A 22,481-nucleotide genomic window follows, 5' to 3' on the forward strand; every position below is an offset into this window, starting at 1 on the left:
GAAGTTTCAGTTTATTTTTGGGGGATTTTTGAAGATGTTTTGGTACCTAAAATTTCACTTTGTGTTTTTAAGAGTTTCCCCATCTTACTGCTGACAATTTTGTGAGTATAAGTCTTAATACTGTTTTATAACTTTTATATCTTTATACTTTTCCCGTTTCAGTTAATGCTGCTTAGAGTAATGAATTTTCCTCTTTGTCTCCATGCAGGAGAAGTCTCTGGCCTCTGATGATGTATTAGCTCACTTCTTCAACGATTTCTTAAGTCTGCCGGTAAATTAGCCTGATATATAGGATTTGAATATTTTTCACAAAACTCTTACTCTTCTTATACCCTGCATCTTTTCCCAGTCTTTCCCAGAGTCTTTGCTGTACAACCAGGAGACCGGGCAGTTTGAGGTAGTGAGCGGGGCGGCTGAATTTGTCTCCAGAAGAATCAGATCAGTCCTTCACCGTAACAAATCACAGCTCCTTACAGGTGACCCCACAGTGCTGGCCAAAATCCCTCCAGTAGACAACCATTACACTGTCTGTGTAAGTAGTGAATAATATCTTTATATGGAAAAGAATAGTTGGATGTATTTGAAGATAAGCTAAAACACCATAATACAGATTCAGATAGTTGACTTGAGGAATCTGTGTCCCTGACCTTTGCAGTGTTTGGATGGGGAGCGAGGAATTCAGTGGATCATGAGGGAAAGACTCCCCTTTTTCCTTCAAAGTGATTGCTACAATGAATACAGGTAGTCTAAGTGTTTGGTGCTTTGCATTCGGACCTACATGTACATAACAAATGTAGTTTCATCTCCTATACTTTGCATTTATTTGGATCTTTTTGTTTTTATATTATTACTGAACTTCAGTTCAGTGTTCCGTTTTTCTCATTCACTTGTGAATATATTATCAGTACCAGGCCGTGCTTCTAATTGCTTATGCAGTTTCATTGCATCATCTCTGCCACAACTGGAAAATAGTTTTTACTAACCTTAATAACCTAGATTTTAGCAATGATTAGCTTCAGTCAACAGTGTCTTTATCATGCTATGATCATCTTTTCAAGGACTGCATTTTGTCAGTAATGTTATAACTGCATAATACAGTAAACCAGTACTGTGTAGCTTTTTGTGATTGTGTTTAAAGAGACAGCCCAACCCCAAATAAAAAAAATACATATTTGTTAGATATTTTATTTATTAAGATATTGGTCATAGAGATGTCCGCTTTCTCTGTCCGCTTGTGGTGCTCAAAATAAATCATTTGATGTGAAATGTCTCTTTCCAGATATCATGACCAAGTTACTCAAGCTAATCCACACACCCTGTTGTAAACAGTTTTGTGTGAAGTAACAATAACAATAGCCAATATTGTTAATTTCATTTATTGTAACATAAATGCTTTTCAAAAGACACATACCTTTGCTTTCCTTAACTGGTGGTGTTTGATCTGTTCTGATCTTTCCCAGACTAGCCAAGCTGTTGTTTCAGAGGAACCCTTGTATCCAGAGGAGGAAAGGCAGTTCAGGTCGAACCACCCAGTCAGCCCCACAACTGCGTTTTGCCTCCCAATCTGACAAGGAAAGAAACAAAGCACTGACAGTCCTATCATGCTCACGTTCCCAAGACAACATTTCAGCAAAAGGTATATATCTGAGTGTTATTTTATTTGCACATTTACTGTATATGTGTTCAGGCTGAAGTCTAGCTATGAAGATAAGGATTTTTATGTTCTCTTTATCCTCACTGTACAGGGTCAAAAGGGATGCACAATGTTACACGTTTGCCCTCTGGCCAGAAGGAACATGTCCTCACAAAGAGCAGTGAATCATCCGGATATTTCTCCAGCTGTTCTGAGCTAGAGAACCCATGTACCTTTTCCTCTTTGTCCCACTCATGTTCTTCCTCCGCTACCCTCAAATGTCAAGAAACCCAGGAAGTCCAGAGCTCACAACCAGAGCTGAGCCTCTACTTCATCGAGTTGTCAGCTGGCCAGGATTCTGAGTCCTCTGAATTACAGCTGGAGCACCTGGCTGCAGAAGTGGTTAAACAGGTGCTTAACAATGCACTGTACGTGACAGATGGACAGAGCCAAACAAACACTTCTGACTGTTTGAGCAAGTCAGGAGACCAGACACATTGTTGCAGCACAGACAGATCGTGTGAATGTAAATTTTGCCAGCACTCTACTGACGGGGGCACAGAAAGGTTGACGGGGAAAATTCAAGAAGGCAAGAGACGGAGTGGAGTGGAAGAAAAGACAGAGCGGTCTAAGAAGAACAGGGAGGCGGGGAGCAGAGGCACAGACCAGGAAAATATCCTTGATATTTGTTGCCATGGTAACTGTTGCCATGACAATAGACAATGCTTTGATGAGTTGAAGGAGTTTTTGCGAGGAACGCCTGGAGAGAAACTGCTTAACCTCTGGACGGATATAGAGAGACTGAAAGCTACACAGAACAGAGAGCGAAAGAACAGGTACACATTACAACATGATGACACTCACTTTTTGTTAGTTTGTTAAGCTAAACTTTGTCTTTTTATTGTTGATACAAAAGCTATCAGCCATCATGGCCATTTTTTGATATTAAAATCCTAACACTTTGGATTTGTCTTTTGGAAACGTTTTGAAACATCTGATACCAGTAATGTTGTATTTTAATCAGGTATTTGGTTGTGATGAGGAGTCGATACCTGCTGAGCAGCAGCCACAGCAGCCTCAATGTGGAGCTGCTTTCCAAACTGGGCCTGACCACCTCCCCCTGCTGGACAGAGGAGAGACTGTGCTCAGTTCAGCCCTGCCTCACTGAGTCTCTGCTCTACTACTGGTGAGAGTCATCTTACACTGTATTCATGTTCCCTGATTTTATGAATTGCTACTTTATATTTGTAATAGACACACCATCACATACCAAATAATGAAGGCCTTTGCAATTGCTTGTCATTTTCAATGATGCCGGGCATTAACAGAGACAACAACAGTTAAAATATGAATAATATCATACAAACAATAAACAAAAGTAGCAATATGAATAACTTAATATAAAAATACAGCATAGCAAATATGTTATGCTCTAGAAGTATAATTAAGAACATTTACACTCAATAAAAACAAGATCTGAATTAAGGCATTTTAACAGCTGTAATGGTGGTACTGTTATATCCTGCATAAGATGGTACATGCTGTTCATAAATTCTGCATTTATATTCAGTTTCAATTTATTATTATCCCAAAGGAAATTTGATCTATAGCAGTCATCAAGACACAAAGAATACATAAAGGACAACATCAGAAAAAAAATCAGAAATACAGAAATTCCCCAGCTCAAGTGAAAAAAGAGATAGTCCTACCACACTGAACCAGAAACTGAAATGTATTTAAAACAGCACAGTGCATGCTTTGTCAAGTAAAGTGCTATGAAGTGGCAATAGATAAAATAATAGTAATAGTAATAATGGTCCAGCGTGTAGGTTTTTGGGGGGCTATATATATTGGCAGAAATTGAATGTAATATTCATAACTATATTTTCATTAGCATATAATCACCTGGAACTAAGCATAGGGTTTTTATTACCTTAGAATGAGCATATTATAAAATGCAGATTGAGTCCAATGCCCCAAGGAAGTGTGCCAGACTCTAAAGCCAATTTGAGATAGTGGCCAAACCATGTCACTAAAACTTCTGGGTTTGTCAAGGGATGCAATAGGACCAAATTAGGCTTTTTACTATAGACTTACATTGGGAAAGCAAGAGATCTGAGCATCACAACCCCTGCAAAATGACCAGCATCAGTATCAATAACTGGTGGTACCAGCATCCACTTTTCTTTATACATCCATGGCAGGCCCTCCTCCATGGAGTTTCGACATGTTGCTCTATAGTGTTGCTCTATAGCAGCCCAGAATGAACAAACAACAAACAAAAAAGGAAACACTTGCTCTTGATAGGGCCATTCACATTTTCATATCAGCCAGTGTAGTTTTCCTACTCTCCTATCACACTGGAGACATTTCAGTTGGTTGCAATGTGCAACTTTATCAATATATACGAGTAATTTCTACACACTAGACCTTTAAATCTTTGTGTAAATGTCTTCAGTTATTCTTTCTCTCCTTCCCCCACAGGGTTCCTCGGTTCTGGACGTCCCAGTGTGTTCAGCAAAAATGTGATGACTCCCCTCATCTTGAGCTGTGGACAGAGTGGTGTGTTAACCCTCCATCAGACATTCTGTCCCACCATGACTCTGTGACTCTGCCTCCCCTGCGCCCTGACACCTGCCTTCATCCGTCCCCCTACGCACTCCATACACAGGTAGGACCTTTAGTACGTGATATTGATAATTTCATGATATTGGTGCAGAGAAGCTTTAAGGTGAAGAAGAGATCCCTCTGAGGCAACATGTGAAATGAAGCAAAAATACAGACTGGAGGCAATGAGAAATCATTGTGGGCAATGTAATGACTAAACAGATAATTTGTTGAAAAATAAGCAATAATTAGGGTTCATACGGTCATGGAAAACCTAAAAAAAAGTCATGGAACTTCATAATCACATTTCCCAGGTCTGGAAAAGTCCTGATTTAGTCAATATAATGTATTATGATGGCAAATTATTTTTTTGTAGCTGTCAACATAACATTTACTTTAATCTTGTTTGCATCAATGTGTGACTTTTTTTTCTTTAAAAAAAAAAGAAAAAAATTTAACACCATCGCAAATGTTTCATCATTTTCACCCAGGGTTTATCTCTACCTTCGTGTATGCCAGCTAGCTAAAATTAGTAATTAGTTTTTCTGATATGTTTGAAAAATGCCAGGCAGGTGGAGCAAGAAAATAAAAGTCTTTATTATGGGTCTGTGAAAAGTCATGGAAAAGTTTAGAAAATTTATCCATGGAAATGTGTGGGAACATTTTTTTTGATAATTTTTTCATTATTTTAATGACTGTATTAAAAGTTTTCTCTTCTTCTCTTCTGTCTATAATTTAATCAGTTATACTCCAGCAGAAGTCAGTTGCTGGGCAGCAGAAGAATGGAAAGGATGATACAGGTGCTCTGTGCTGACTCGTGTGCCGGCTCATACTTTACTAACTTCTGTGAACAATCTGGAAACCAGGTATTGTTTGCACTTTTATTCTGTAAAGTCTGTGACAGTTAATTATGATTGCACATGGAAATGTAATTGTTATTGCTGAAATGTATTGCTGCGGCAAAACAATTTGTGTGTGTAATTGTTGTGGCACAAAAAACGTCTCAAGTGTATTTGATGTGATAAACATAGTCCGTGATGACAGTTTCGGATGTTCTTTACTTGTCTCAGCTGTGGGAGAATGCGGTTCACTTTTGGACTGACCTGCAGCACTATCATGAGCTGTTTTATCAGGATGGACTGGACCCCTACAGAGTACAGAGAGAGGCGCAGGTCAGCTCACACACACAAGATTAAGACCAAACTGCTGTCTGGTTTGAACAAAATATGTACACTCCTCTTGTGATTCACGGGATGGATGATTGATCTGTCGATCTGTTCAGAGCTGATCAGATTGATGGATGCGGGAGCAACTGTTCAACTGTGAGTGAATGCAAGCTTTTAGACTCAGCAGACTGAGTTGAAGTTTCACTTTCTACCCTCTGCATTCTTGGTAATGAATAACCAAATGGAATTTATATGCCAACAGCACTCCTAATGAATGGTCCAGCTCCAAAAATAGAAAATATATTTGTAGTTTATTTTTATGTACGCAGTGGGTCTGTCATGTAGTTTATACAGAACCTGAAAATGAACAAATCAAACACTGGGTCTAGATTTGCAATCTCACAACTAGATGCCACTAAATGCTATACACTGGACCTTTTAAGTCTTTGCTAACAAATTTGATAAACAATTAAGCAGTTTAAGTAAATTTTTAAGAAAAAAAAGTCAAGTCTGTGATTCCACCCTAAACTTTGTTTGTATAGCACTTATCTGAACAAAGTTACTAAGTGCTTCACAAAGTGCATAAAATAATACAAGTATACAGTTACAATAAATAAAATAATAAGATAAATGTGTGCACTGGAGCAAAACAGAAAAAAAGGAAATAAAACACAAAATGTACGTATTACAAATGTACAAATCAGTCATGAAAATGAAGAGCTTTCCGATAAAAAATGTGTTGTAAGCTATGTTTTAAAAGCAGGCAATGTGTTAGCGTACCTAATCTCCACAGGCAGAGAGTTCCAGAGCGTAGGGGCCCTGATGGCAAAAGCCCTGTCACCTTTAGTCACTAGCCTGAAAATGTAAACATTTTCTGATTTGATGACAGTAAAGTAAGACATTTAAGGACGTCATGGGGCTTTGGGAAACACTGATTGAAAATTTTATAGACCAAAAAACCAATCGATTAATCACAGATTAATTGAGAATGAAATAATCCTCAGCTGTCCACAAAGCAAGAATCCATGAAGTGTTTTCTCCGTTTTACACGTAAACAAAATTCTTAATGTGTTGTGGAAAATGTTAGTTGGTATTGGGTTCACCAGTGATGAGTTTTGCAGTTTTAGTTTGAGACTGAGTGGATCTGATGAGATGTTTCGACCAGAGTTGAGTCCAGGCTGGCTCTGCTGAGACTTTGTGGTACCCTAGTGCATCTGTAGGGGGTTTTCAGTCACAAAACACTCCTCCTGGGTAACTTTATTTTCCTTTTGCCAAAAAATAGCAACACGCTATTTTAAGCATGAAATTGTTGATTTGAACTGATTTCATCTTTTTTTTTTTCTCAAGACTCTTCCATGAAATGTAGCTGCCAAAGTCAACAGTGACACATTAGACTAATGTCAAGTAATAATAAATAGGTACATTTGTGTAACTCATGTTTTCAATGGAACAAATAAGTTATAGCTAATTTAAAACATAAATTAACATGCTTATTCATACAGAGGAATATGATATCCAAAGATAAAAAGCCCTCTTTTAGAGAGGACGCCAGGAAAAAGAATGAATCATGATGAATTAAAGTTGTAGAGAACAAATGTCTAAAAACACATGAAAAGCAGTAATAAAACACCAAGTCATCAAGACTCAATGAAACAGAGATTGAGTGTAGCGTTTTATGTTACACACACACCTGCTGTTGTTTGTGTGCTCTCTTGGCCTGTCACTCCCATTCTCTTCTCCGCGTCTCTCTGCCCTCTTTACCCCTCACTAAGTGGAGAAATTTAAACACCCATAAAAACAAGTGAGTCAGACCCCCCCAGCTCTGCGCCAGTCCAGTCACCCAGAACCACCCTGTCTGGCTGCAGCCGGACCACGGAGGAAAGCTGAGCGGTGCAGTCCAGAATACCTCACAGTGAAATCTGTTTTCCTTCAGTTAACCTTTAGTTCACCAAAGGAATGACATTTAGATGGTCTTTCCATCATGCCGTGGCCAAGAGGGTTAACTGAGTGACATTTATGTGGTGTGATGGCAGCAGTGATGAGAGATAGTGAATATTGTGTATGAGAGCTCCGAACAATGGTGATGATGGAAGTGATGGTGGTTGTGAGGAGAAATGTTTCTGAAGTGATGACATTTTTATGTGCTTCTCTTCTCTTCTCTTCTCTTCTCTTCTCTTCTCTTCTCTTCTCTTCTCAGCTCCTTTACTCCACCTATCTCTTCAGCTGTGCTAGGAGGAGCATCGGTGTCGATGAGGGGATCAGAAGGGATGTGTACGACCAACTGATGCCTGCATTTGAGGAGCTGTTTGATAAGGTCGAGGAACACGCACTGAGCATCCTGCTGGAGCCGTGGACACTACTGGTCAGCAGGGACAAAGAGTCCTTCCAGGAGGTAACCACAGCAGATCCACTGTTTAATTCACTGCCCTTTTATCCAGAGACGGGGGGTTTCCTTAAGTGCAAAGGGTAGCTGGCACAGTGGTTTACTTATTAGAGAAATTGGCTTTGAGGAGGACAAATATCCTATTTTTGACAAGCTCTGCTAAACTACAGATGCAGACATCCGACCCCATTGAGAATGGATCAGATTTCCCACAAAAATGCACAATCCATTGATTTTCATCTACTTATTTGTGGCCGGGTCACAAGGGCAGCAGGCTGAGCAAAGTTCTCCAGTACTCCCCTCCCTAGCAACTATTTCCAGCTCTTCCTGGGGGATCCTGTGGCATTTCCAGTCCAGATAAGATATATAATCGCTCCAGCATGTTCTGGGTCCATCACAGGGACTCCTACCAGTTGGACGTGACCAGAAAACCTCAAACGGGAGGCACCCAGGAGGCATACTTATCAGATACTTGAACCATCTCAACTGGCCCCTTTCAACTCAAAGGACCAGTGGCTCTACTCCAAGCTCTTTGTGGGTTTCTGAGCTCCTCACCCTATTCTAAGGCTGAGCCGGGCCACCCTACAGAGGAAACTCATTTCAGCCGCTTGTATCTGTGTCTCATTCTTTCAGTCACATCCCAAAGCTTCTGACTACAAGTGAGGGTGAGGGAACATAGATAGAATGGTCAATCAAGAGCTTTGCCTCCTGGCTCAGCTCCCTCTACACCACAACAGCCCGATACATTCCCTGCATCACTATTGACACTGCATCAATTGTTAGCAAAAGGGTGGGGATCACAGGGTACCTGACGATATGATACAATACACGATACATCACGATACAGCGATTCTGCGATAATTGATATATTGCAAGAAAATCGCCTAACGATACATCACAAAATATGTCTAACTAGAGAATACAAAATAGTTTTAAAATGGTCAAGTGCAGGATTGAATATTTCCGGCTCGGTATTTCAAACCGTGGGTCCAGCGTTTATAGCATCTAGCGAAAACCTTCATTTTCAACCACACTTTAGGGTCAGAGGTCCTTGCAAATAAACTTTGCTATTGACTTTGTTATGTTGGCGACCCGCGGGAATGAGAAAGGGAGTTTTGCACTGAACATTGCATTCATGGCTGCATGTCTGCTAATGTTAGCCTTTGCATAAGCTGCTTTCCCAGCGAGGAGATCAGGGTGGTGGCGCTGCAAGTGGCTCTGCATGTTCATAGTATTTCCTGTGTACTTCACTTTTGTCAGACAGTTCTTACATACTGCAAAGTCTTTGTTGATTTTGTTTGTCCCTTCAGTGTTGTAGAAGCCGAGTGTGCCCATACTTTGGAATGAAATGAGGCTGGGGGATCTCTTAGTGAACTTTTCGCTGTGCCGCTGTCCGCCATTACTGCTCCTCAAACTTCTCTTCTTCGGCCAGTTAACTTTCGTCCAAATTTCACTCATTAAAGTGTGAAGCACCCCCGTGAAGAGTCATAAAGTAGTGACGCCGGCTGACAAACCTGCATGGACATCTCTTAAAAGAGCCGTATTTTGTTAATTAAAATATCGATATTTGGCGCCATCATATCGACTCTTGTATGGCACGAAGAAGGATGACTATTATCGTCATATCAATTTTTTGTCCCACCCCTAGTGAGCAAGACTCTAAACTCGTGGGGCAGTGACTCTTTCCCAACCCAGAGGGGTCAATCCAACATCTTCCAGCAGAGAAGCATGGCCTCAGACTTGGAGGTACTGACTCATCTGGACTGCTTCACACGTGGCATGCATTTGAGCTCCAGTGCATGCTGGATGTGATGGTGTGATAAAGCTAAGAGAACCACATCATCAGCAAAGAGCAGATTCCGGACACGCTCCTTCTCTTTGGCTGCACCTTGAGATCCTGTTCATGAATATCACAAAATACAAAAAGAAATGTCTGCTTAATTGATCTTTACAGTATATAGATGCATACATAAACACTGTCAGAGTTATTAGTAAGGTTTCCTAAAGTGGGTTCTGTGCATGATTGGCTTTAGTACTGCAACTAACAAGAAATTTTAGTTTTGATTAATCCATCCATTATTTTCTCGATCATTTGGTGTGTTAAACTTGAGAAAACTGTGAAACACAACTATCCCAATGTCCTAGAGCACAAGATGATGTCATTTAATGTCCTGTTTTGTCTGACCAATGTCCCAAAAGCAATAAATTCTCCAAATACTCAATCCAATATCATGCAAGACCAACAAAAGCAGCAAACTCTCAGGGACCATCAAATGTCTTTAATTTCTTCTTGGAAAACTACTTAATGACAAATTGATCAGCAAAATAGTTCCTGATCAATGTTCTTTTGATTGTCAAATTGATAACTAATCAGTGCAGCTCTAACTGTCTTTATGTGTTTGTGTGTCCAGGTGCCTGTGCAGGAGGAGGAGCGCCGCATCGACAGTCAGGAGTACAGGGAACTCCAGAGTCTGTACAAGGAATCAGAGCGCCAAATGAAACAGGTCAGCCAGCATCCACCAGCTCCACAGATTTATACAATGTTGGTCCTCAGTCAGTTGATGGCCAATAAACACACACCTGTGAGCATAAACCAGCTAATGTCAACAGTATGAAAATGGCCTCTATCCAGTATTTATATATTGCTTAGTAACTAAGTTGGTTATGTACTCATCCAAGACTATATTACTTGGCCTCAACGTGCCATTGAAAATAGTGTCATATTGCGGTGAATTAAGTACATCTAAGGGCATTATTAGGTGATGTGGAAATATATCTCTGTTAATGGTTTTGTACCACACTTTTCCTTTTTATTCTCCTTCTTGCTCCATCCCTGTCACATATTTTCTCCCTTCCGCTGTTGTGTTTCTGCAGGTGGGGCAATGTGGATCCATGCTATTTTCCTCTCCTATGACATCTTCGACTCCCTTCTCGAAGGACCCCCAGGCGTCTGACTCCTGGTCCCAAGTGTCTCCAAATTACCAAGGTTACCGCCTAGGTTCCTTACTTCGTCACCGCCATGAGATCGGCCACTTTATGTCGTTCCTAAAGAACCAGGATGCCAGGTGAGCAGCAGTGTAACCACACAGTTTTTACACAGACGGTTGTTCTATGTTCAGACTAATGTCCCCTGCCTTACCTAAATATGTGTATACAACTGATATAAACCATTACATACATTACACTGTGCCCAACTTGCAAATATGCAGCATATTCACAATAAAATGTATAGAATATACTGAGGTTAATGCAATAATACCATGGTTATTCTGGACATGTGTGTTTCTGCTCAGTGTCCATCTGACATGCTGGCTGGATATGGAACAGTATAAGAGGACTTCTCAGAAAGACGAGGCAGTCAGACAGGAGAGATCGTCTCATATCGCAACCAAATACCTCAACGGGAAGTACTTCTTCGGCCCTGACAGCCCCGCCACAACAGAGCAACAGAGTGATGTACGTCAGTCAATCACATGATTTATGAAAAACAGTATGTTCAGTTTTATTGCAAAATGTATTCATTTTTGCATCTCCATTGAAATTGAATTTTGGCCAACTTTCTGGGAAAGCATTAAAAAGGTCAGCAGCAGAAGCATGGTGCCCATGACATGACAATCTCAAGATGGGATTTGAGCTCCAGCTGAGGCTCAACATCCAGATTTGATAAACAGAGGCTGCTCACACAATTTCCCATCTGCCTTTGTTGGCATCCTGCAGACTTCATGCTGACAGTTCTGACAGCAGGGTGTCGGTGGGATGAGAGGACATGGTTAGAATTAAAACAAGAAGGAGGAGAAGAGTGTGGTTTGGATCCAGGAAGACAAAAAAAGACTGGCTCCAGTAACAATGACAGTAGGATGATATCTCTCCTGACATTTATAGTCTGAGATTAGGTTTCTTGATTCTAGGATTACCGCTGGAAGGCATGCTGGGTAGAACTAGGAGGAGTAGATAGGACACTGAGCGGTGATCCAGATTTTATCTTTCAGGACATTAGAGATGGTTGCAATATATTTTTATTATATGGTCACAGAAGAAGAGTGTTGTTTTATATGTAAAGGACAGTTACTCCCAAAAGTTTCAACATGACTGCATCTTTCAGTGGTGTTCAACTGAATTGATTTTAAACTGGATGATTTTCAAATGTGCAATACTGTAACTATTTGAATAATTTAATTTAATTTTGTCATTTAATTTTTTTGTATTTATCCATCATATTTAGCGAGCTATTTTAAACAGGTGACACTATTTCAACCATTTAACCCCATAAATACAATGCTAGCTTTTTTTTAACCATTTAACCTGCAGATGTGTAGCTCTAACTATTTCAACCATTTAACCAACACACTCAATGCTCGCTATTTCAGCTATTTATTCATCACATCTAGCTTACTATTTCAAACTGGTAATTCTGTAACTATTTTATCCATTTATTTTTCCCAGCAAACTAACTATTTAAACCTAGCAAACTATTGAAAAGTGTGATACAGCAACTTATTTCAGCAATTTTCCATACATTCAACTACATTTATCCAATATACATTCAATGGTAACTATTCCAGTGATTTATCCCTTACAGTTAGCTAACTACGTCAAACAGGTGAAACTGTTTCAACCATTAATCATGATAAAAACAATACTAGCTTTTAAAAAAACATATTTTTTTTCTTTACCGTTCATCAATTAGGTTTATTTAAGATGTGTAATAATGCAACTGTTTCAACCATTTATTTTATACTTTCACCACTATTTCAACCATTCATCCAAAATGTTTAGCTAACTATTTCAAACAGGTAATTCTGTAACTATTTTAAGCATTTATCAAATACGTTTGGCAAAGTATTTTAAAATGTAATATGGCAACTATTTCAACCATGTATCCTTTACATTTAGCTAACTATTTCAAACAGGTAACACTATTTAAATGGTAGCTATTTCAGCCATTAATCCAATTACATCCAGCTAACTTTTTCAAAAAGGTAATTTTGTAACTATTTTAACCAGTAGGTTTAGCTAACTTTTTCAAATATGTAATATTGTAACATTTTCAACCATTTAATGGATAAATTTGGCGCTAGCTGTTTTAACTATTTATCCATTATCCATTGGCTAATGCCAACATTTTCAAACTTTTATCCATTGTTTCTAGCCAACGATTTCAACTGTTCATGTGATACTCCTGCCATTTATCATTAAGTATTCATTTGAACAATTCACCAGTTATTTTTAAGTAACTATTTCAACTGTTTATTTGTTACTTTTAACTAGCTATTTCAACTAGGGGTTGACTGATATTGGTTTGTCAGGGCCAATACTGATACTGATTATTAGTAGTTAATGAGATTGATAACTGATATCTTTTTCTCAATATTTAGAATTTGAATAAAAAATTCCAACACAAAACTTTGTTTAAATGCCTTTAGCAAATATTTAGTCAAAACTGAAACTTTCAACATCAAGTTCCCAGCAACTTTTTTCGAAAGTCAAGTGAAAATTTTAATAATACCCTGAGGTTTTACAAAGTAAAAGTTTCTCCCATGCTGACACTTTCATTGCACTTCTTAATTAATTAATTTTGGCGGCGATCATTAAAATAAAATGCTGATACAGAAAATCGGCAATATGCCAAATATCAGCCCCAAATAATTGGCCAGGCCGATATTCTGTCAACCCCTAATTTCAACATTCACAAACTGGTCTGAACATTTTTAATCAACTGCTTAGACTTCTTTGCAAACTTGCTTTCTAGTTTTCATGCTCTCATTTGCAACAGGTAGTGTTCAAGTTTTTCTTTCAGTTTTTTTCTCAAATTAGCTGAGCTATTCTAAAATTTTGCTGTGTAAACCCTTGCAACTGGTAACTACCCCTGATTGGAAATGCTACATGGCATACTAAATTAATGGACATTAAAGAACCCTGATCTCAATGTCTTTAAGCACACTGGGTTAAGAGAGAGAGAGAGAGCAGCCTACTTCATTGACATGACTTCAACTCTGGTGCATGACCTTTGTCATTTGTCACCCTCATCTCATAAATACCATCAAAATAATGACTCCAACTGTGCATTTGAGTGAAGATGCCAATTCTAGTGCTTCTAACTCTGTAGCATTGGGTCTGGCTGCCGCTCTTACATCTCAGCGTTGGTTCTTGTCTGCGTGAGCGATGTAGAGAGACTGACAGCTTTACTGCTTTGGCCCTTCACTCTTTCAATCACTCAGTCATCCAGTCGCAGATTGGCCTCCTTTCATCTGCTGACTCCCACTCCAATGGCACGACTGGTTCTCATTACTAAAGCCTGTGTGTGAGTGTACGTGTGCATCCATGGCTGTGTGCGTGCAAAATGAGATGAGAGAAAATATAAAAGAGATATAAATAGGAGACATGGCCAGATCGATGTATGAGGACAGAAAGCAGACAGGGGAGATGAAGAGAACAGAGGGATTGTGGGAATGATGGAGAGCACAGCAGGAGTCAGGAAGGAGAGGACTTTGCAGACGAGGTTTCCCACTGTGGGCAATTTTTTTTTTTCTGAGTCTGTCCTCTTCATATGTTCTTCATGTTGCAAGACATCTTTAGCATTCATATCAAACACATTAACACACACACACACACACACACACACACACACAACCATCTGCCTTTACTTTGTCTTTGACAGTGTCTTTCTCTGTGTGTCTGTCTAGATATTGCGTCTGGCAGGTGGACTGGAGCGTCTGAAGCTAGAGTGTCTCTCGAACCCAGTCGTTGCAGAGATTCAGGACATCATCAGGAGTCACATTGAGGAAAAATGGCTGCCTCTGTTCCTGTCCACACCACAGTTCACAGAGAGACTGAAAGACAAACCAAAGGTGGACATCCTGATTCTTAACATTATCATAATGAATTGGTTGTCTCAGAACAGAAGTTACTTGAAGCATCTAAAAAAGTAGTTTGACATTTTGGGCAGTAGGCTTTTTTTGCCCAAAAGTTGAGATTATTGATAACACTTCCATGTGTGTTTTTCCAACATAAGACCACAATCAACTGTAAATTAGCTTAGCATAAAGACTGGAAAAAGGGCAAACAGCTGTTCCAGCGCTGTTCAGAGATTTTAAAAAGCTGTCTAATGGCATCTTTAGCTCACTTTTTAACATATTGTGTAATTTTTTTATCCATACAAAGTTTTTAAAGTTGCAGTTTTATGGTGGGTTATATGGCTGGCTGTTTCTTGGCTCTGAGCAGTTGCTAGGAAACCAGGAGAGACTTTAGAAAGTTGCTGGTACCAGCCAAGAAATAGTCCAAGTACTTACACTTCAGTTTTTTAACAGATTGCACAGACAATATATTACATATACATATAGTGCGATTTAGAGGTGCTGTAAGGGGGATTTTGTTACCATTGGACAAAGCCGGGCTGCTGTTTCCCGTCTTTATGTTAGGATAATGATTTTGCTGGCTGACCGGCTGCTGGCTGTGGCTTTATGTTTAATGGACGGACTTGAGAGTCATATCAATATCCTCATCTTAGTCTCTGCAGGAACAGAATTGAGAACATTTCCATTAAATGTCAAACTACAGGTTACTCTGTAGTTCTACAGTAGGTCTACTCAAATTACACCATAGAGGCTTTGTTTGTACATAATCAGACATGCTGATTCATCTTTTTCTCTTTTTCAAGAGCAAAACTATATCTAAACATCAGTTAATAAACTTGCACAACTCTTGCAGTATAATCCAAGACTCAATAATCCATTCGTATCTTCAGCACTTCCCAACAGACCCAGCACAATGAACACTTAAGTTTCACTTCTACTGTGCCTGGTATTATGCTGCTCCGTTTGTGACAACACTACAAATAGGAGAGTGTGGTGCAAGTAATAAGGAAATTATATATACCCCACCACAGTGCACACTTAAGTTTCCCTTCTACTGTTCCTGGTATTAGACTGCCCCGTTTGTGACAACACTACAAATAGGAGAGTGTGGTGCAAGTAATAAGAGTATTATATATACATATATATATATATATATATATATATATATATAATATAATTTTTTTTTTTTCAATAGTGCTAAAAAATCTGTTGGCTGCAGATGTGTTAATAGAGGTGGCCACCACAAATAAATAAATGTGTGGGTAAATCTACGCATACCCCTATGACTTCAGTTTATCAAGATTTTCTCTGTTTGGAATAATTATTCTCCATTGAGACATGCGAGAAAAACTAATAAATTCAGTTTAACTCAAGATAAGCAACTGAAATAGAAATGGTCATTTGGGGGGAGAAGTATTCCTTTAAAGTCAACAATGAATTCGTAATGTAAGACACCAAGTGCCTATAAATATTATTTGCATGGAGGTTCATGCTGCTGTTACTTAGATTTGGGAAAGAATACACGCTATTTGAGGATTAAAAGCATTGATCTTACGGTTTTGATGTGTTCTAACCACTCTATAAATATCCGCAGTCTGTCTATACATAACACATGGACATTTACTGAGCAGGATATTTGCCGTAGGCTGAAATGATTATTTTCTTTATTTGATTTGCCATACTAACGCTAGATAACTGTTGTATGATGGCCTTGAGAGTGAACAGAGAGGAGAAGTCAGACGTACATTAGTGGCTCTGCTATGTCAGAAAGCACTAAACACTGTAACTGTCCAGTTGCTCTCTCAGGTTGCCTCATCAGGTGGTAACGCATAAACCGCAGATTCCACCGCTCTGCATCATTATGTTATCAAGTTTACCATGTTTGGTCACACCGATCCTCTCATTAAGTAATGAGAGGTAGACGCAGTTTTGCGTTACACATTGGAGGAGGAGGTGAGTGGAAAAGAAGGTTAAGGGGAGGATGAAGGAGGCCGGGGTGGGAGACGGATGACATCAGAGAGGTAAAGCTCCCTTTAAGAGGAGATTGGAGGAATTAGAAGAGAGGAAATAAACACTGAGGAAAGGGTAAAGGTAAAAGAGGAGAGAGAGCTTTAGTTACTGCCAATGACAAAGAGCAGCCGAGTGCAGAGCGGAGAGGTTTGAGGTGTTGAGTGTCTCCGTTAATTTGAGTTTACTCAGTTTCTGACTTTTGACCTTTTGTGTGTGTGTCTGTGTGTGGTAGCCCCAAGCAGCAGACAGGCTCGCACAGCACGTCTACCGTCGACGCAGAACGAGGAGAGAAGCCTGGAAGGTAAGGCACAATCCTCTGGGGAAGCTGGATATTTTTGAATGGAGAGAAATAAGGCATTTCCTGGCCTGAAAGCATGTGTGATTTAGTTCATGACTTGGCTTCGAGCACTGGCTTTGTCAAACACCATTTTGGCCTTGTGGTTAGTTTTCCCAAATTGGATCCAGGATAAATAAGATTAAAGCATCAGCATTACTAACCTTTCTTTAATAGTGTTTGGAGTGTTTTCCATGCAGCCCCGTTCCCGTCCTCTCATCTCCGCTCCACGGCAGAGCGCAGATATAAAACATGAACATTTCACATTTCGAGCGGGATGATTACAGGAAGGAGATTTCATACATGATTGTGACTATCGTCTTTATGATCATTATCTCATCACTGGCAGAGAGCAGGTTTTCTGGATAAAGGAGGATCATTATCTCAGTTTTCTGTGAGCTAAGACTGTAGCTCATAGGTCAGATCATCTTTACTGCTGTTGTTCAGGAGCACACTGCACTGTGTCTCCCACCACTGACACATTTATTTATAAGGTTTTGTGTTTTGTTATACTGTTTACACATAAATAAGTGATTGCATGTATTTATCCATCGCTGAGGGAATTGTTCTCTACCCAGAAAGTTAAACTAACAGCTTCCTTACAAAGCTAACATCCTGTGCTGTGTGTCCCTGCAGGCTGAGGGCCTGTGGATGAGTTCCTCCAAAGAGATCCTGCTCTTTCGACGGATACTTCTTAACCCCGTCACTTGTATGCAGTTCCAGCACTTTGTCTCTCTGAGGGGAGACTTCTTAGAAAATGACGTGCTCTTCTGGCTGGAGGTGCAGAGATACAAGGTGAAATAAGCAGAAATGGTTAGATGTTGATGTGCTGGCAGGTCATGGTCTGAGATCTTTGTTGTTTGCCATTCCTCTTTCTCCAGTCTCTCAGTCTTAACTATGACAGGAAATTGAAAAATGACCTAAGGGATGCTTAAAATCCCCCTCCATTTAAAAATGTGATCATTGTTCCTTCACTTGGACGTTTGAGCTTCACGGTGCAGACTGATGTATGCGTAGTTTGTTTTCACATTCATCTGCAAAATATATGTTTATATATATTTAGTGACATCACAACAAGAAGTTTCAACATTGAAGCACAGCCAAAACAAAAAAATGTTAATTGATTTTGATCTTTAACATTAAACACTAAACAAACATGTTTGTTTATTAAGTATATTCTCATTCACAGGTTTCTGAAGCTTTAAGTGCACTCGGCCATGTTAAATAGCTTAGTGTGTTCAGTATTTTGGTTTTTGATGACTAACTCTGGATTAGTTTATAATTCACATGTGCCCTTTTGGCAGTAGAAAGAGCTAATCAGGAGCTTCCATTTAATATATAAAAACTCATATTTGCCATAAATGTAACTAATGCCCCTCTTGGCCAGTGTATAATGTGAAAACATTTTACCTCCAGCACAGACATTTACTATTTCCAGCAGTTAAACTTTTAAAAAGAAGAATTTAAATAATGTAAACTTTTATTTATTTTTATTTATTTATTTACTTTTAGTGGAAAAAGACAGCTCTTTCAAAGCAGAGTATTGTTTTATCTTAAAAATGTGTAGGGGATCGTAAAGGGTTTTAAAATCTGTTATCTTTACATTTTACCTCAAGGATCCCGAAAATATAGTTTCGCTTCTATTAATATTGATAAATGAAAGTATTTCTCTAAAACTTAACATATTAATAACTGAATAAGCAACACTCAAAGTTAAACGCTTAATAAACTTGTGTGTTTTAACGCTCATAAACTCAGCTGATCTGCCTCATCAGGTCTATGTGGGTGTGACGTGATCAGATTTGAGTGAAAGTGACCTGGAATACATAACCGAAATAATCATAAACTGTCATTAAATTTTGACTCAAATGTTTTATGTGACATCATCTCTTCCCAACGGAGCTCCCCTTAACTGAGTGAGAAAAACACAGAAATCTCATGTGAAATTAGAAAAACTGTTCTAACCTTGGCAGAAAACTGTGTTTATGTAAGGTCCTATTGTGTTTAGTAAGCAGCTAATAGAGAAAATATGGGCTCTTTAACCTCTGAGGCTGTCTTATCTCAAAGCAAAAATGACCCTTTTTCATATCTGGAATATCAAATCCAGGTATATTCCGAACATTTCAGGAGCAGCGAGAATTTTTTCCTACTGCTCGTTTAATTTCTCCTCTGTCCCGTTGTGCAGGACCTCTGTCATTCCCACAGCGACGAGGCCACCATCCAGCACAAGATCTCCACCATCATTAACTGTTTCATCAACTCCTCCATGCCCCCCACCCTGCAGATAGACATCCCTCCTGAACAGGCCCAGCACATTCTGGAGAAACGCCATGAGCTGGGCCCTTACATCTTCAGAGAGGCACAGGTTGTGTGTGTGTGTCTAAGAGTGTGGCTTTTAATGTATTTCTTCCGATGCTTCATGTGTGTGCCTTTTCTCTGTGTATGCAGATGTCAGTGTTCAGTGTGTTGCTGAAGTTTTGGCCCGAGTTTCAAGAGCTGAGCAACAGGGTCCAAGAGGAGCAACTTCTCCCTCTACTGCAGGAGAAACGGGTCAAACACAGAGCAAGAGTACAGAGACAGAGGAGAAAGGAGGAGGAGGAGGAAGAGGAGAGGAGGAGAGCTCAGGTGAGCAAACAGTCAATACACAGGGAATAACGGATGATGTGCAAAGGACAAAGTGTGATCATACAACCGCTAATACAATAGTGTTGAGAAAAGGAAAGTGTTTGGTAAAAATGACTCAGTCTGCCCCCCTTTTTTTCAGGAAGAGCTGGAGAGGGCAGAGTCCACTTTCAGAGAGGAGGAAGAGACGGATGATGAAGACGGGGTAGAAGAGGAAGACCAAGAGGGAAGAAGTGGAAAAAAACAGTCGAGGATACAGAGCAGAGGGCTGCTGACTCCCACACAGCCGGTAAGGATCAGTCCGAAAGTCCTAATGGAGAAACATTATGACTGCAGAGCTGAAGATGTGTTTGTGTAAAATGTATCGTATGAGGGGAGCCAAACCAAATTAAATGATTTCCTTTTGATAACTATCTGAAAGCACAACATGTTAAAATAAAAAACTGCAGCGATGAAGATAAACTCATTTACAGCATGAAGTCCAAATAAGGCCTCATCAGTTCCAACCACAGACTATAAAGAAGAAACCCGATCCCCTAATTGAACCATTTTTCTAATCATGTTGGATTTAACTGGATTTCTGGAAATGTTCCCCCAGTTGTCGTGGTCGTACTCCAAATATATGGCAGCTCTGAGGAGGGAGGAGGTGCTGCTGAGGAGACAGAGTGAGCTGGAAGCCTCGTTCTCCACAGCCTCAGGTACACACACATGCACACACACACATGCACACATCCCTTTGTCTCCCAGGGCTCAGTAAAACACCCATGTCCAGCTCGTTTGACTCCTTTCTGCTACTAGTCAGACTAAACGCAGGAAACCAAAACACTGAAATGACATTTAGCTGTTCCCACGGTAAAATCCAAGCTGTCTTTCCAAGACTCTGATATTACCTGGCAGTCAAAGCCAGAGCATTGTCAAACCGACCCCCTCCACATGTCAGAACTGTCTCATTATGTAGAGCTCTGGCCAAAACAGCCACTTCAGCCTGTCCATTAAGTGTCAATGTTCTGTGCAGGAGTTAGTCTGAGCCCACACTGCATGGACGTGTTAATGAAGCGTGATGCTAACGCAGGAGTTAGCTTCAGCCCACAGTGAATAAAGACAAACGGAAATGAAGCATATAGCACATAGTGTTTTAATGGGATGTTGTAGAGGAGAAATCCTGTTAGGAGCACAGATGGAGATGATCAGTGATTCCTGCATGGTTCAGGCTCAGCATGAGGGCCAGGGTGTACATGTATAACAAATATGGAGATATAGTCCATACAGTTTAGTTGAGACGTGTTTGCACAGCATCAACATAACTTTATATACACCCGTTTGCAGACATACTTCAGCCACCAAATGACCATTTGAACATTAGTATAAAAAAAATTATAGTATTGTATGTAATCAAAATTTTATAATAAAGTAATAGTACAGTATGTCTTTAAAATGTCCTAGGAGTCATAGAATGTCATCAAAAATATGATAAAAAAAGTCGTACTTCAGTAAATCATCAAAAATATGACAAAAAAGTCATACTGTAGTATGCCATCTGAAATGTCACAAAAAGTCATAGTATAGTAAATTGTCCAAAATATGATTTTATATGTTTTTATAAGGGTAAAACAGTTATAGTATTGTTTGTCATCAAAATTATCATAAAAAATGTATATCATAGCATGTCTTCAAAAAAGTCAAAGAAAAGTATGTCATGAAATTGAGTTAGAATGTAATAGTACAGCATGTCTGCCAAAATAAAAAAAAGTAATAGTATAGTATGTTTTCAAAAAAATTGTACTTGAGTATGTTGTCCGCTATAAAAAGCATCCAAAACATTACAAAAAAAGTCATAGTATAGTATATCGTTCACGGTATGGTAAAAAAAAAGAAAGCCCAAGTACATCGTGTGGTCTAAAATATCACAAAAAGTCATACTATAGCATGTCTTCCAAAATATGACAAATACGTCATAGAAGGGTATGTTGTCCAAAAAAATCAAGAAAGTCATAGTATAATATTTATGAACCCCTCTGGTGACATTTGATTAAAAAAAGTATGTATAGTAAAATATGTCTTCCAAAATATGACAAAGTTTTAGAGTAGTGTGTCAACCAAAATATGACAAAAAAGTAATTCCACAGCATGTATTCCAAAATATGATAAAACATCATAGTATGTCGTCCAAAATGTGCCAAAGTGGTTTGAAAACGTTATAGTATAGTATGTTGTCCAAAACGGACCAAATTAGTATAAAAACATCATAGTATAGTATGCTGATTTGCTGTTGTCAAATGCAGACCCCTATGACTTCAATTCATCAATCATTTTTTGCAATTAACACACTTAAAAGATCATTTGGTGGCTGAAATATTACAAAAAAATAACCGTTTTCCTCCATATGAGCAGCAGTCAGCAGTTCGTTTAGAGGCTGTATGAGCAGATGCTTTTCACTGTGTCTCTGCAGAGTCCTCGTTTGACTGCAGTGTCAGGTCAGCAGACAGTAAACACAGCCGCCAGCAGTCCTCACGCCGCTCCTCCAGAACAGACAGTAACCAGTGTAACAGATATAACAGTAAGAGAAGAGTAAAATAACAAAATGTAAATATGCAAAGCAGCTGTTCTGCCTCTAACACTTAACGGGCTGTCATGTTTTACTGCAGGGGGTGTGAGAGCATGCAACACCAAATGAAACCAAGTACAAGAACTGACTTCATGCTGCACAACGTTGACAGAAACAGATGAGGATGCTGTTACTGGAGCAACATGAGTGAAAACTGAGAGCAAAGCTGCTCCTGGTATCTTCTCTGAGGTGGAAGTTTGGGGCTGGGTTGACACATGATGTTAGATTAACTCTTACACTATAGCATGTATCTATAACAACTGCTCA

General features: G+C 39.3%; 1 protein-coding gene across 1 annotated transcript; it reads left to right on the forward strand.

The window, feature by feature from the left end:
- Positions 1-202: 202 nt before the first annotated feature.
- On the forward strand, positions 203-22,283 carry LOC121945370 (regulator of G-protein signaling 22). Its single transcript, XM_042489503.1, is given in 22 exon segments — positions 203-271; positions 350-532; positions 656-780; positions 1,461-1,636; positions 1,746-2,469; positions 2,658-2,819; positions 4,118-4,304; positions 4,984-5,106; positions 5,311-5,412; positions 7,604-7,798; positions 10,201-10,293; positions 10,664-10,854; positions 11,083-11,245; positions 14,473-14,637; positions 16,886-16,954; positions 17,624-17,782; positions 19,173-19,352; positions 19,436-19,612; positions 19,752-19,898; positions 20,208-20,307; positions 22,059-22,166; positions 22,255-22,283. Coding segments are annotated over 22 exon segments (3,627 nt in total).
- Positions 22,284-22,481: the final 198 nt, after the last annotated feature.

This window comes from Plectropomus leopardus, chromosome 7 (genome assembly GCF_008729295.1).
Source record: "Plectropomus leopardus isolate mb chromosome 7, YSFRI_Pleo_2.0, whole genome shotgun sequence".
In the NCBI taxonomy this organism is placed as follows: domain Eukaryota; kingdom Metazoa; phylum Chordata; class Actinopteri; order Perciformes; family Serranidae; genus Plectropomus; species Plectropomus leopardus.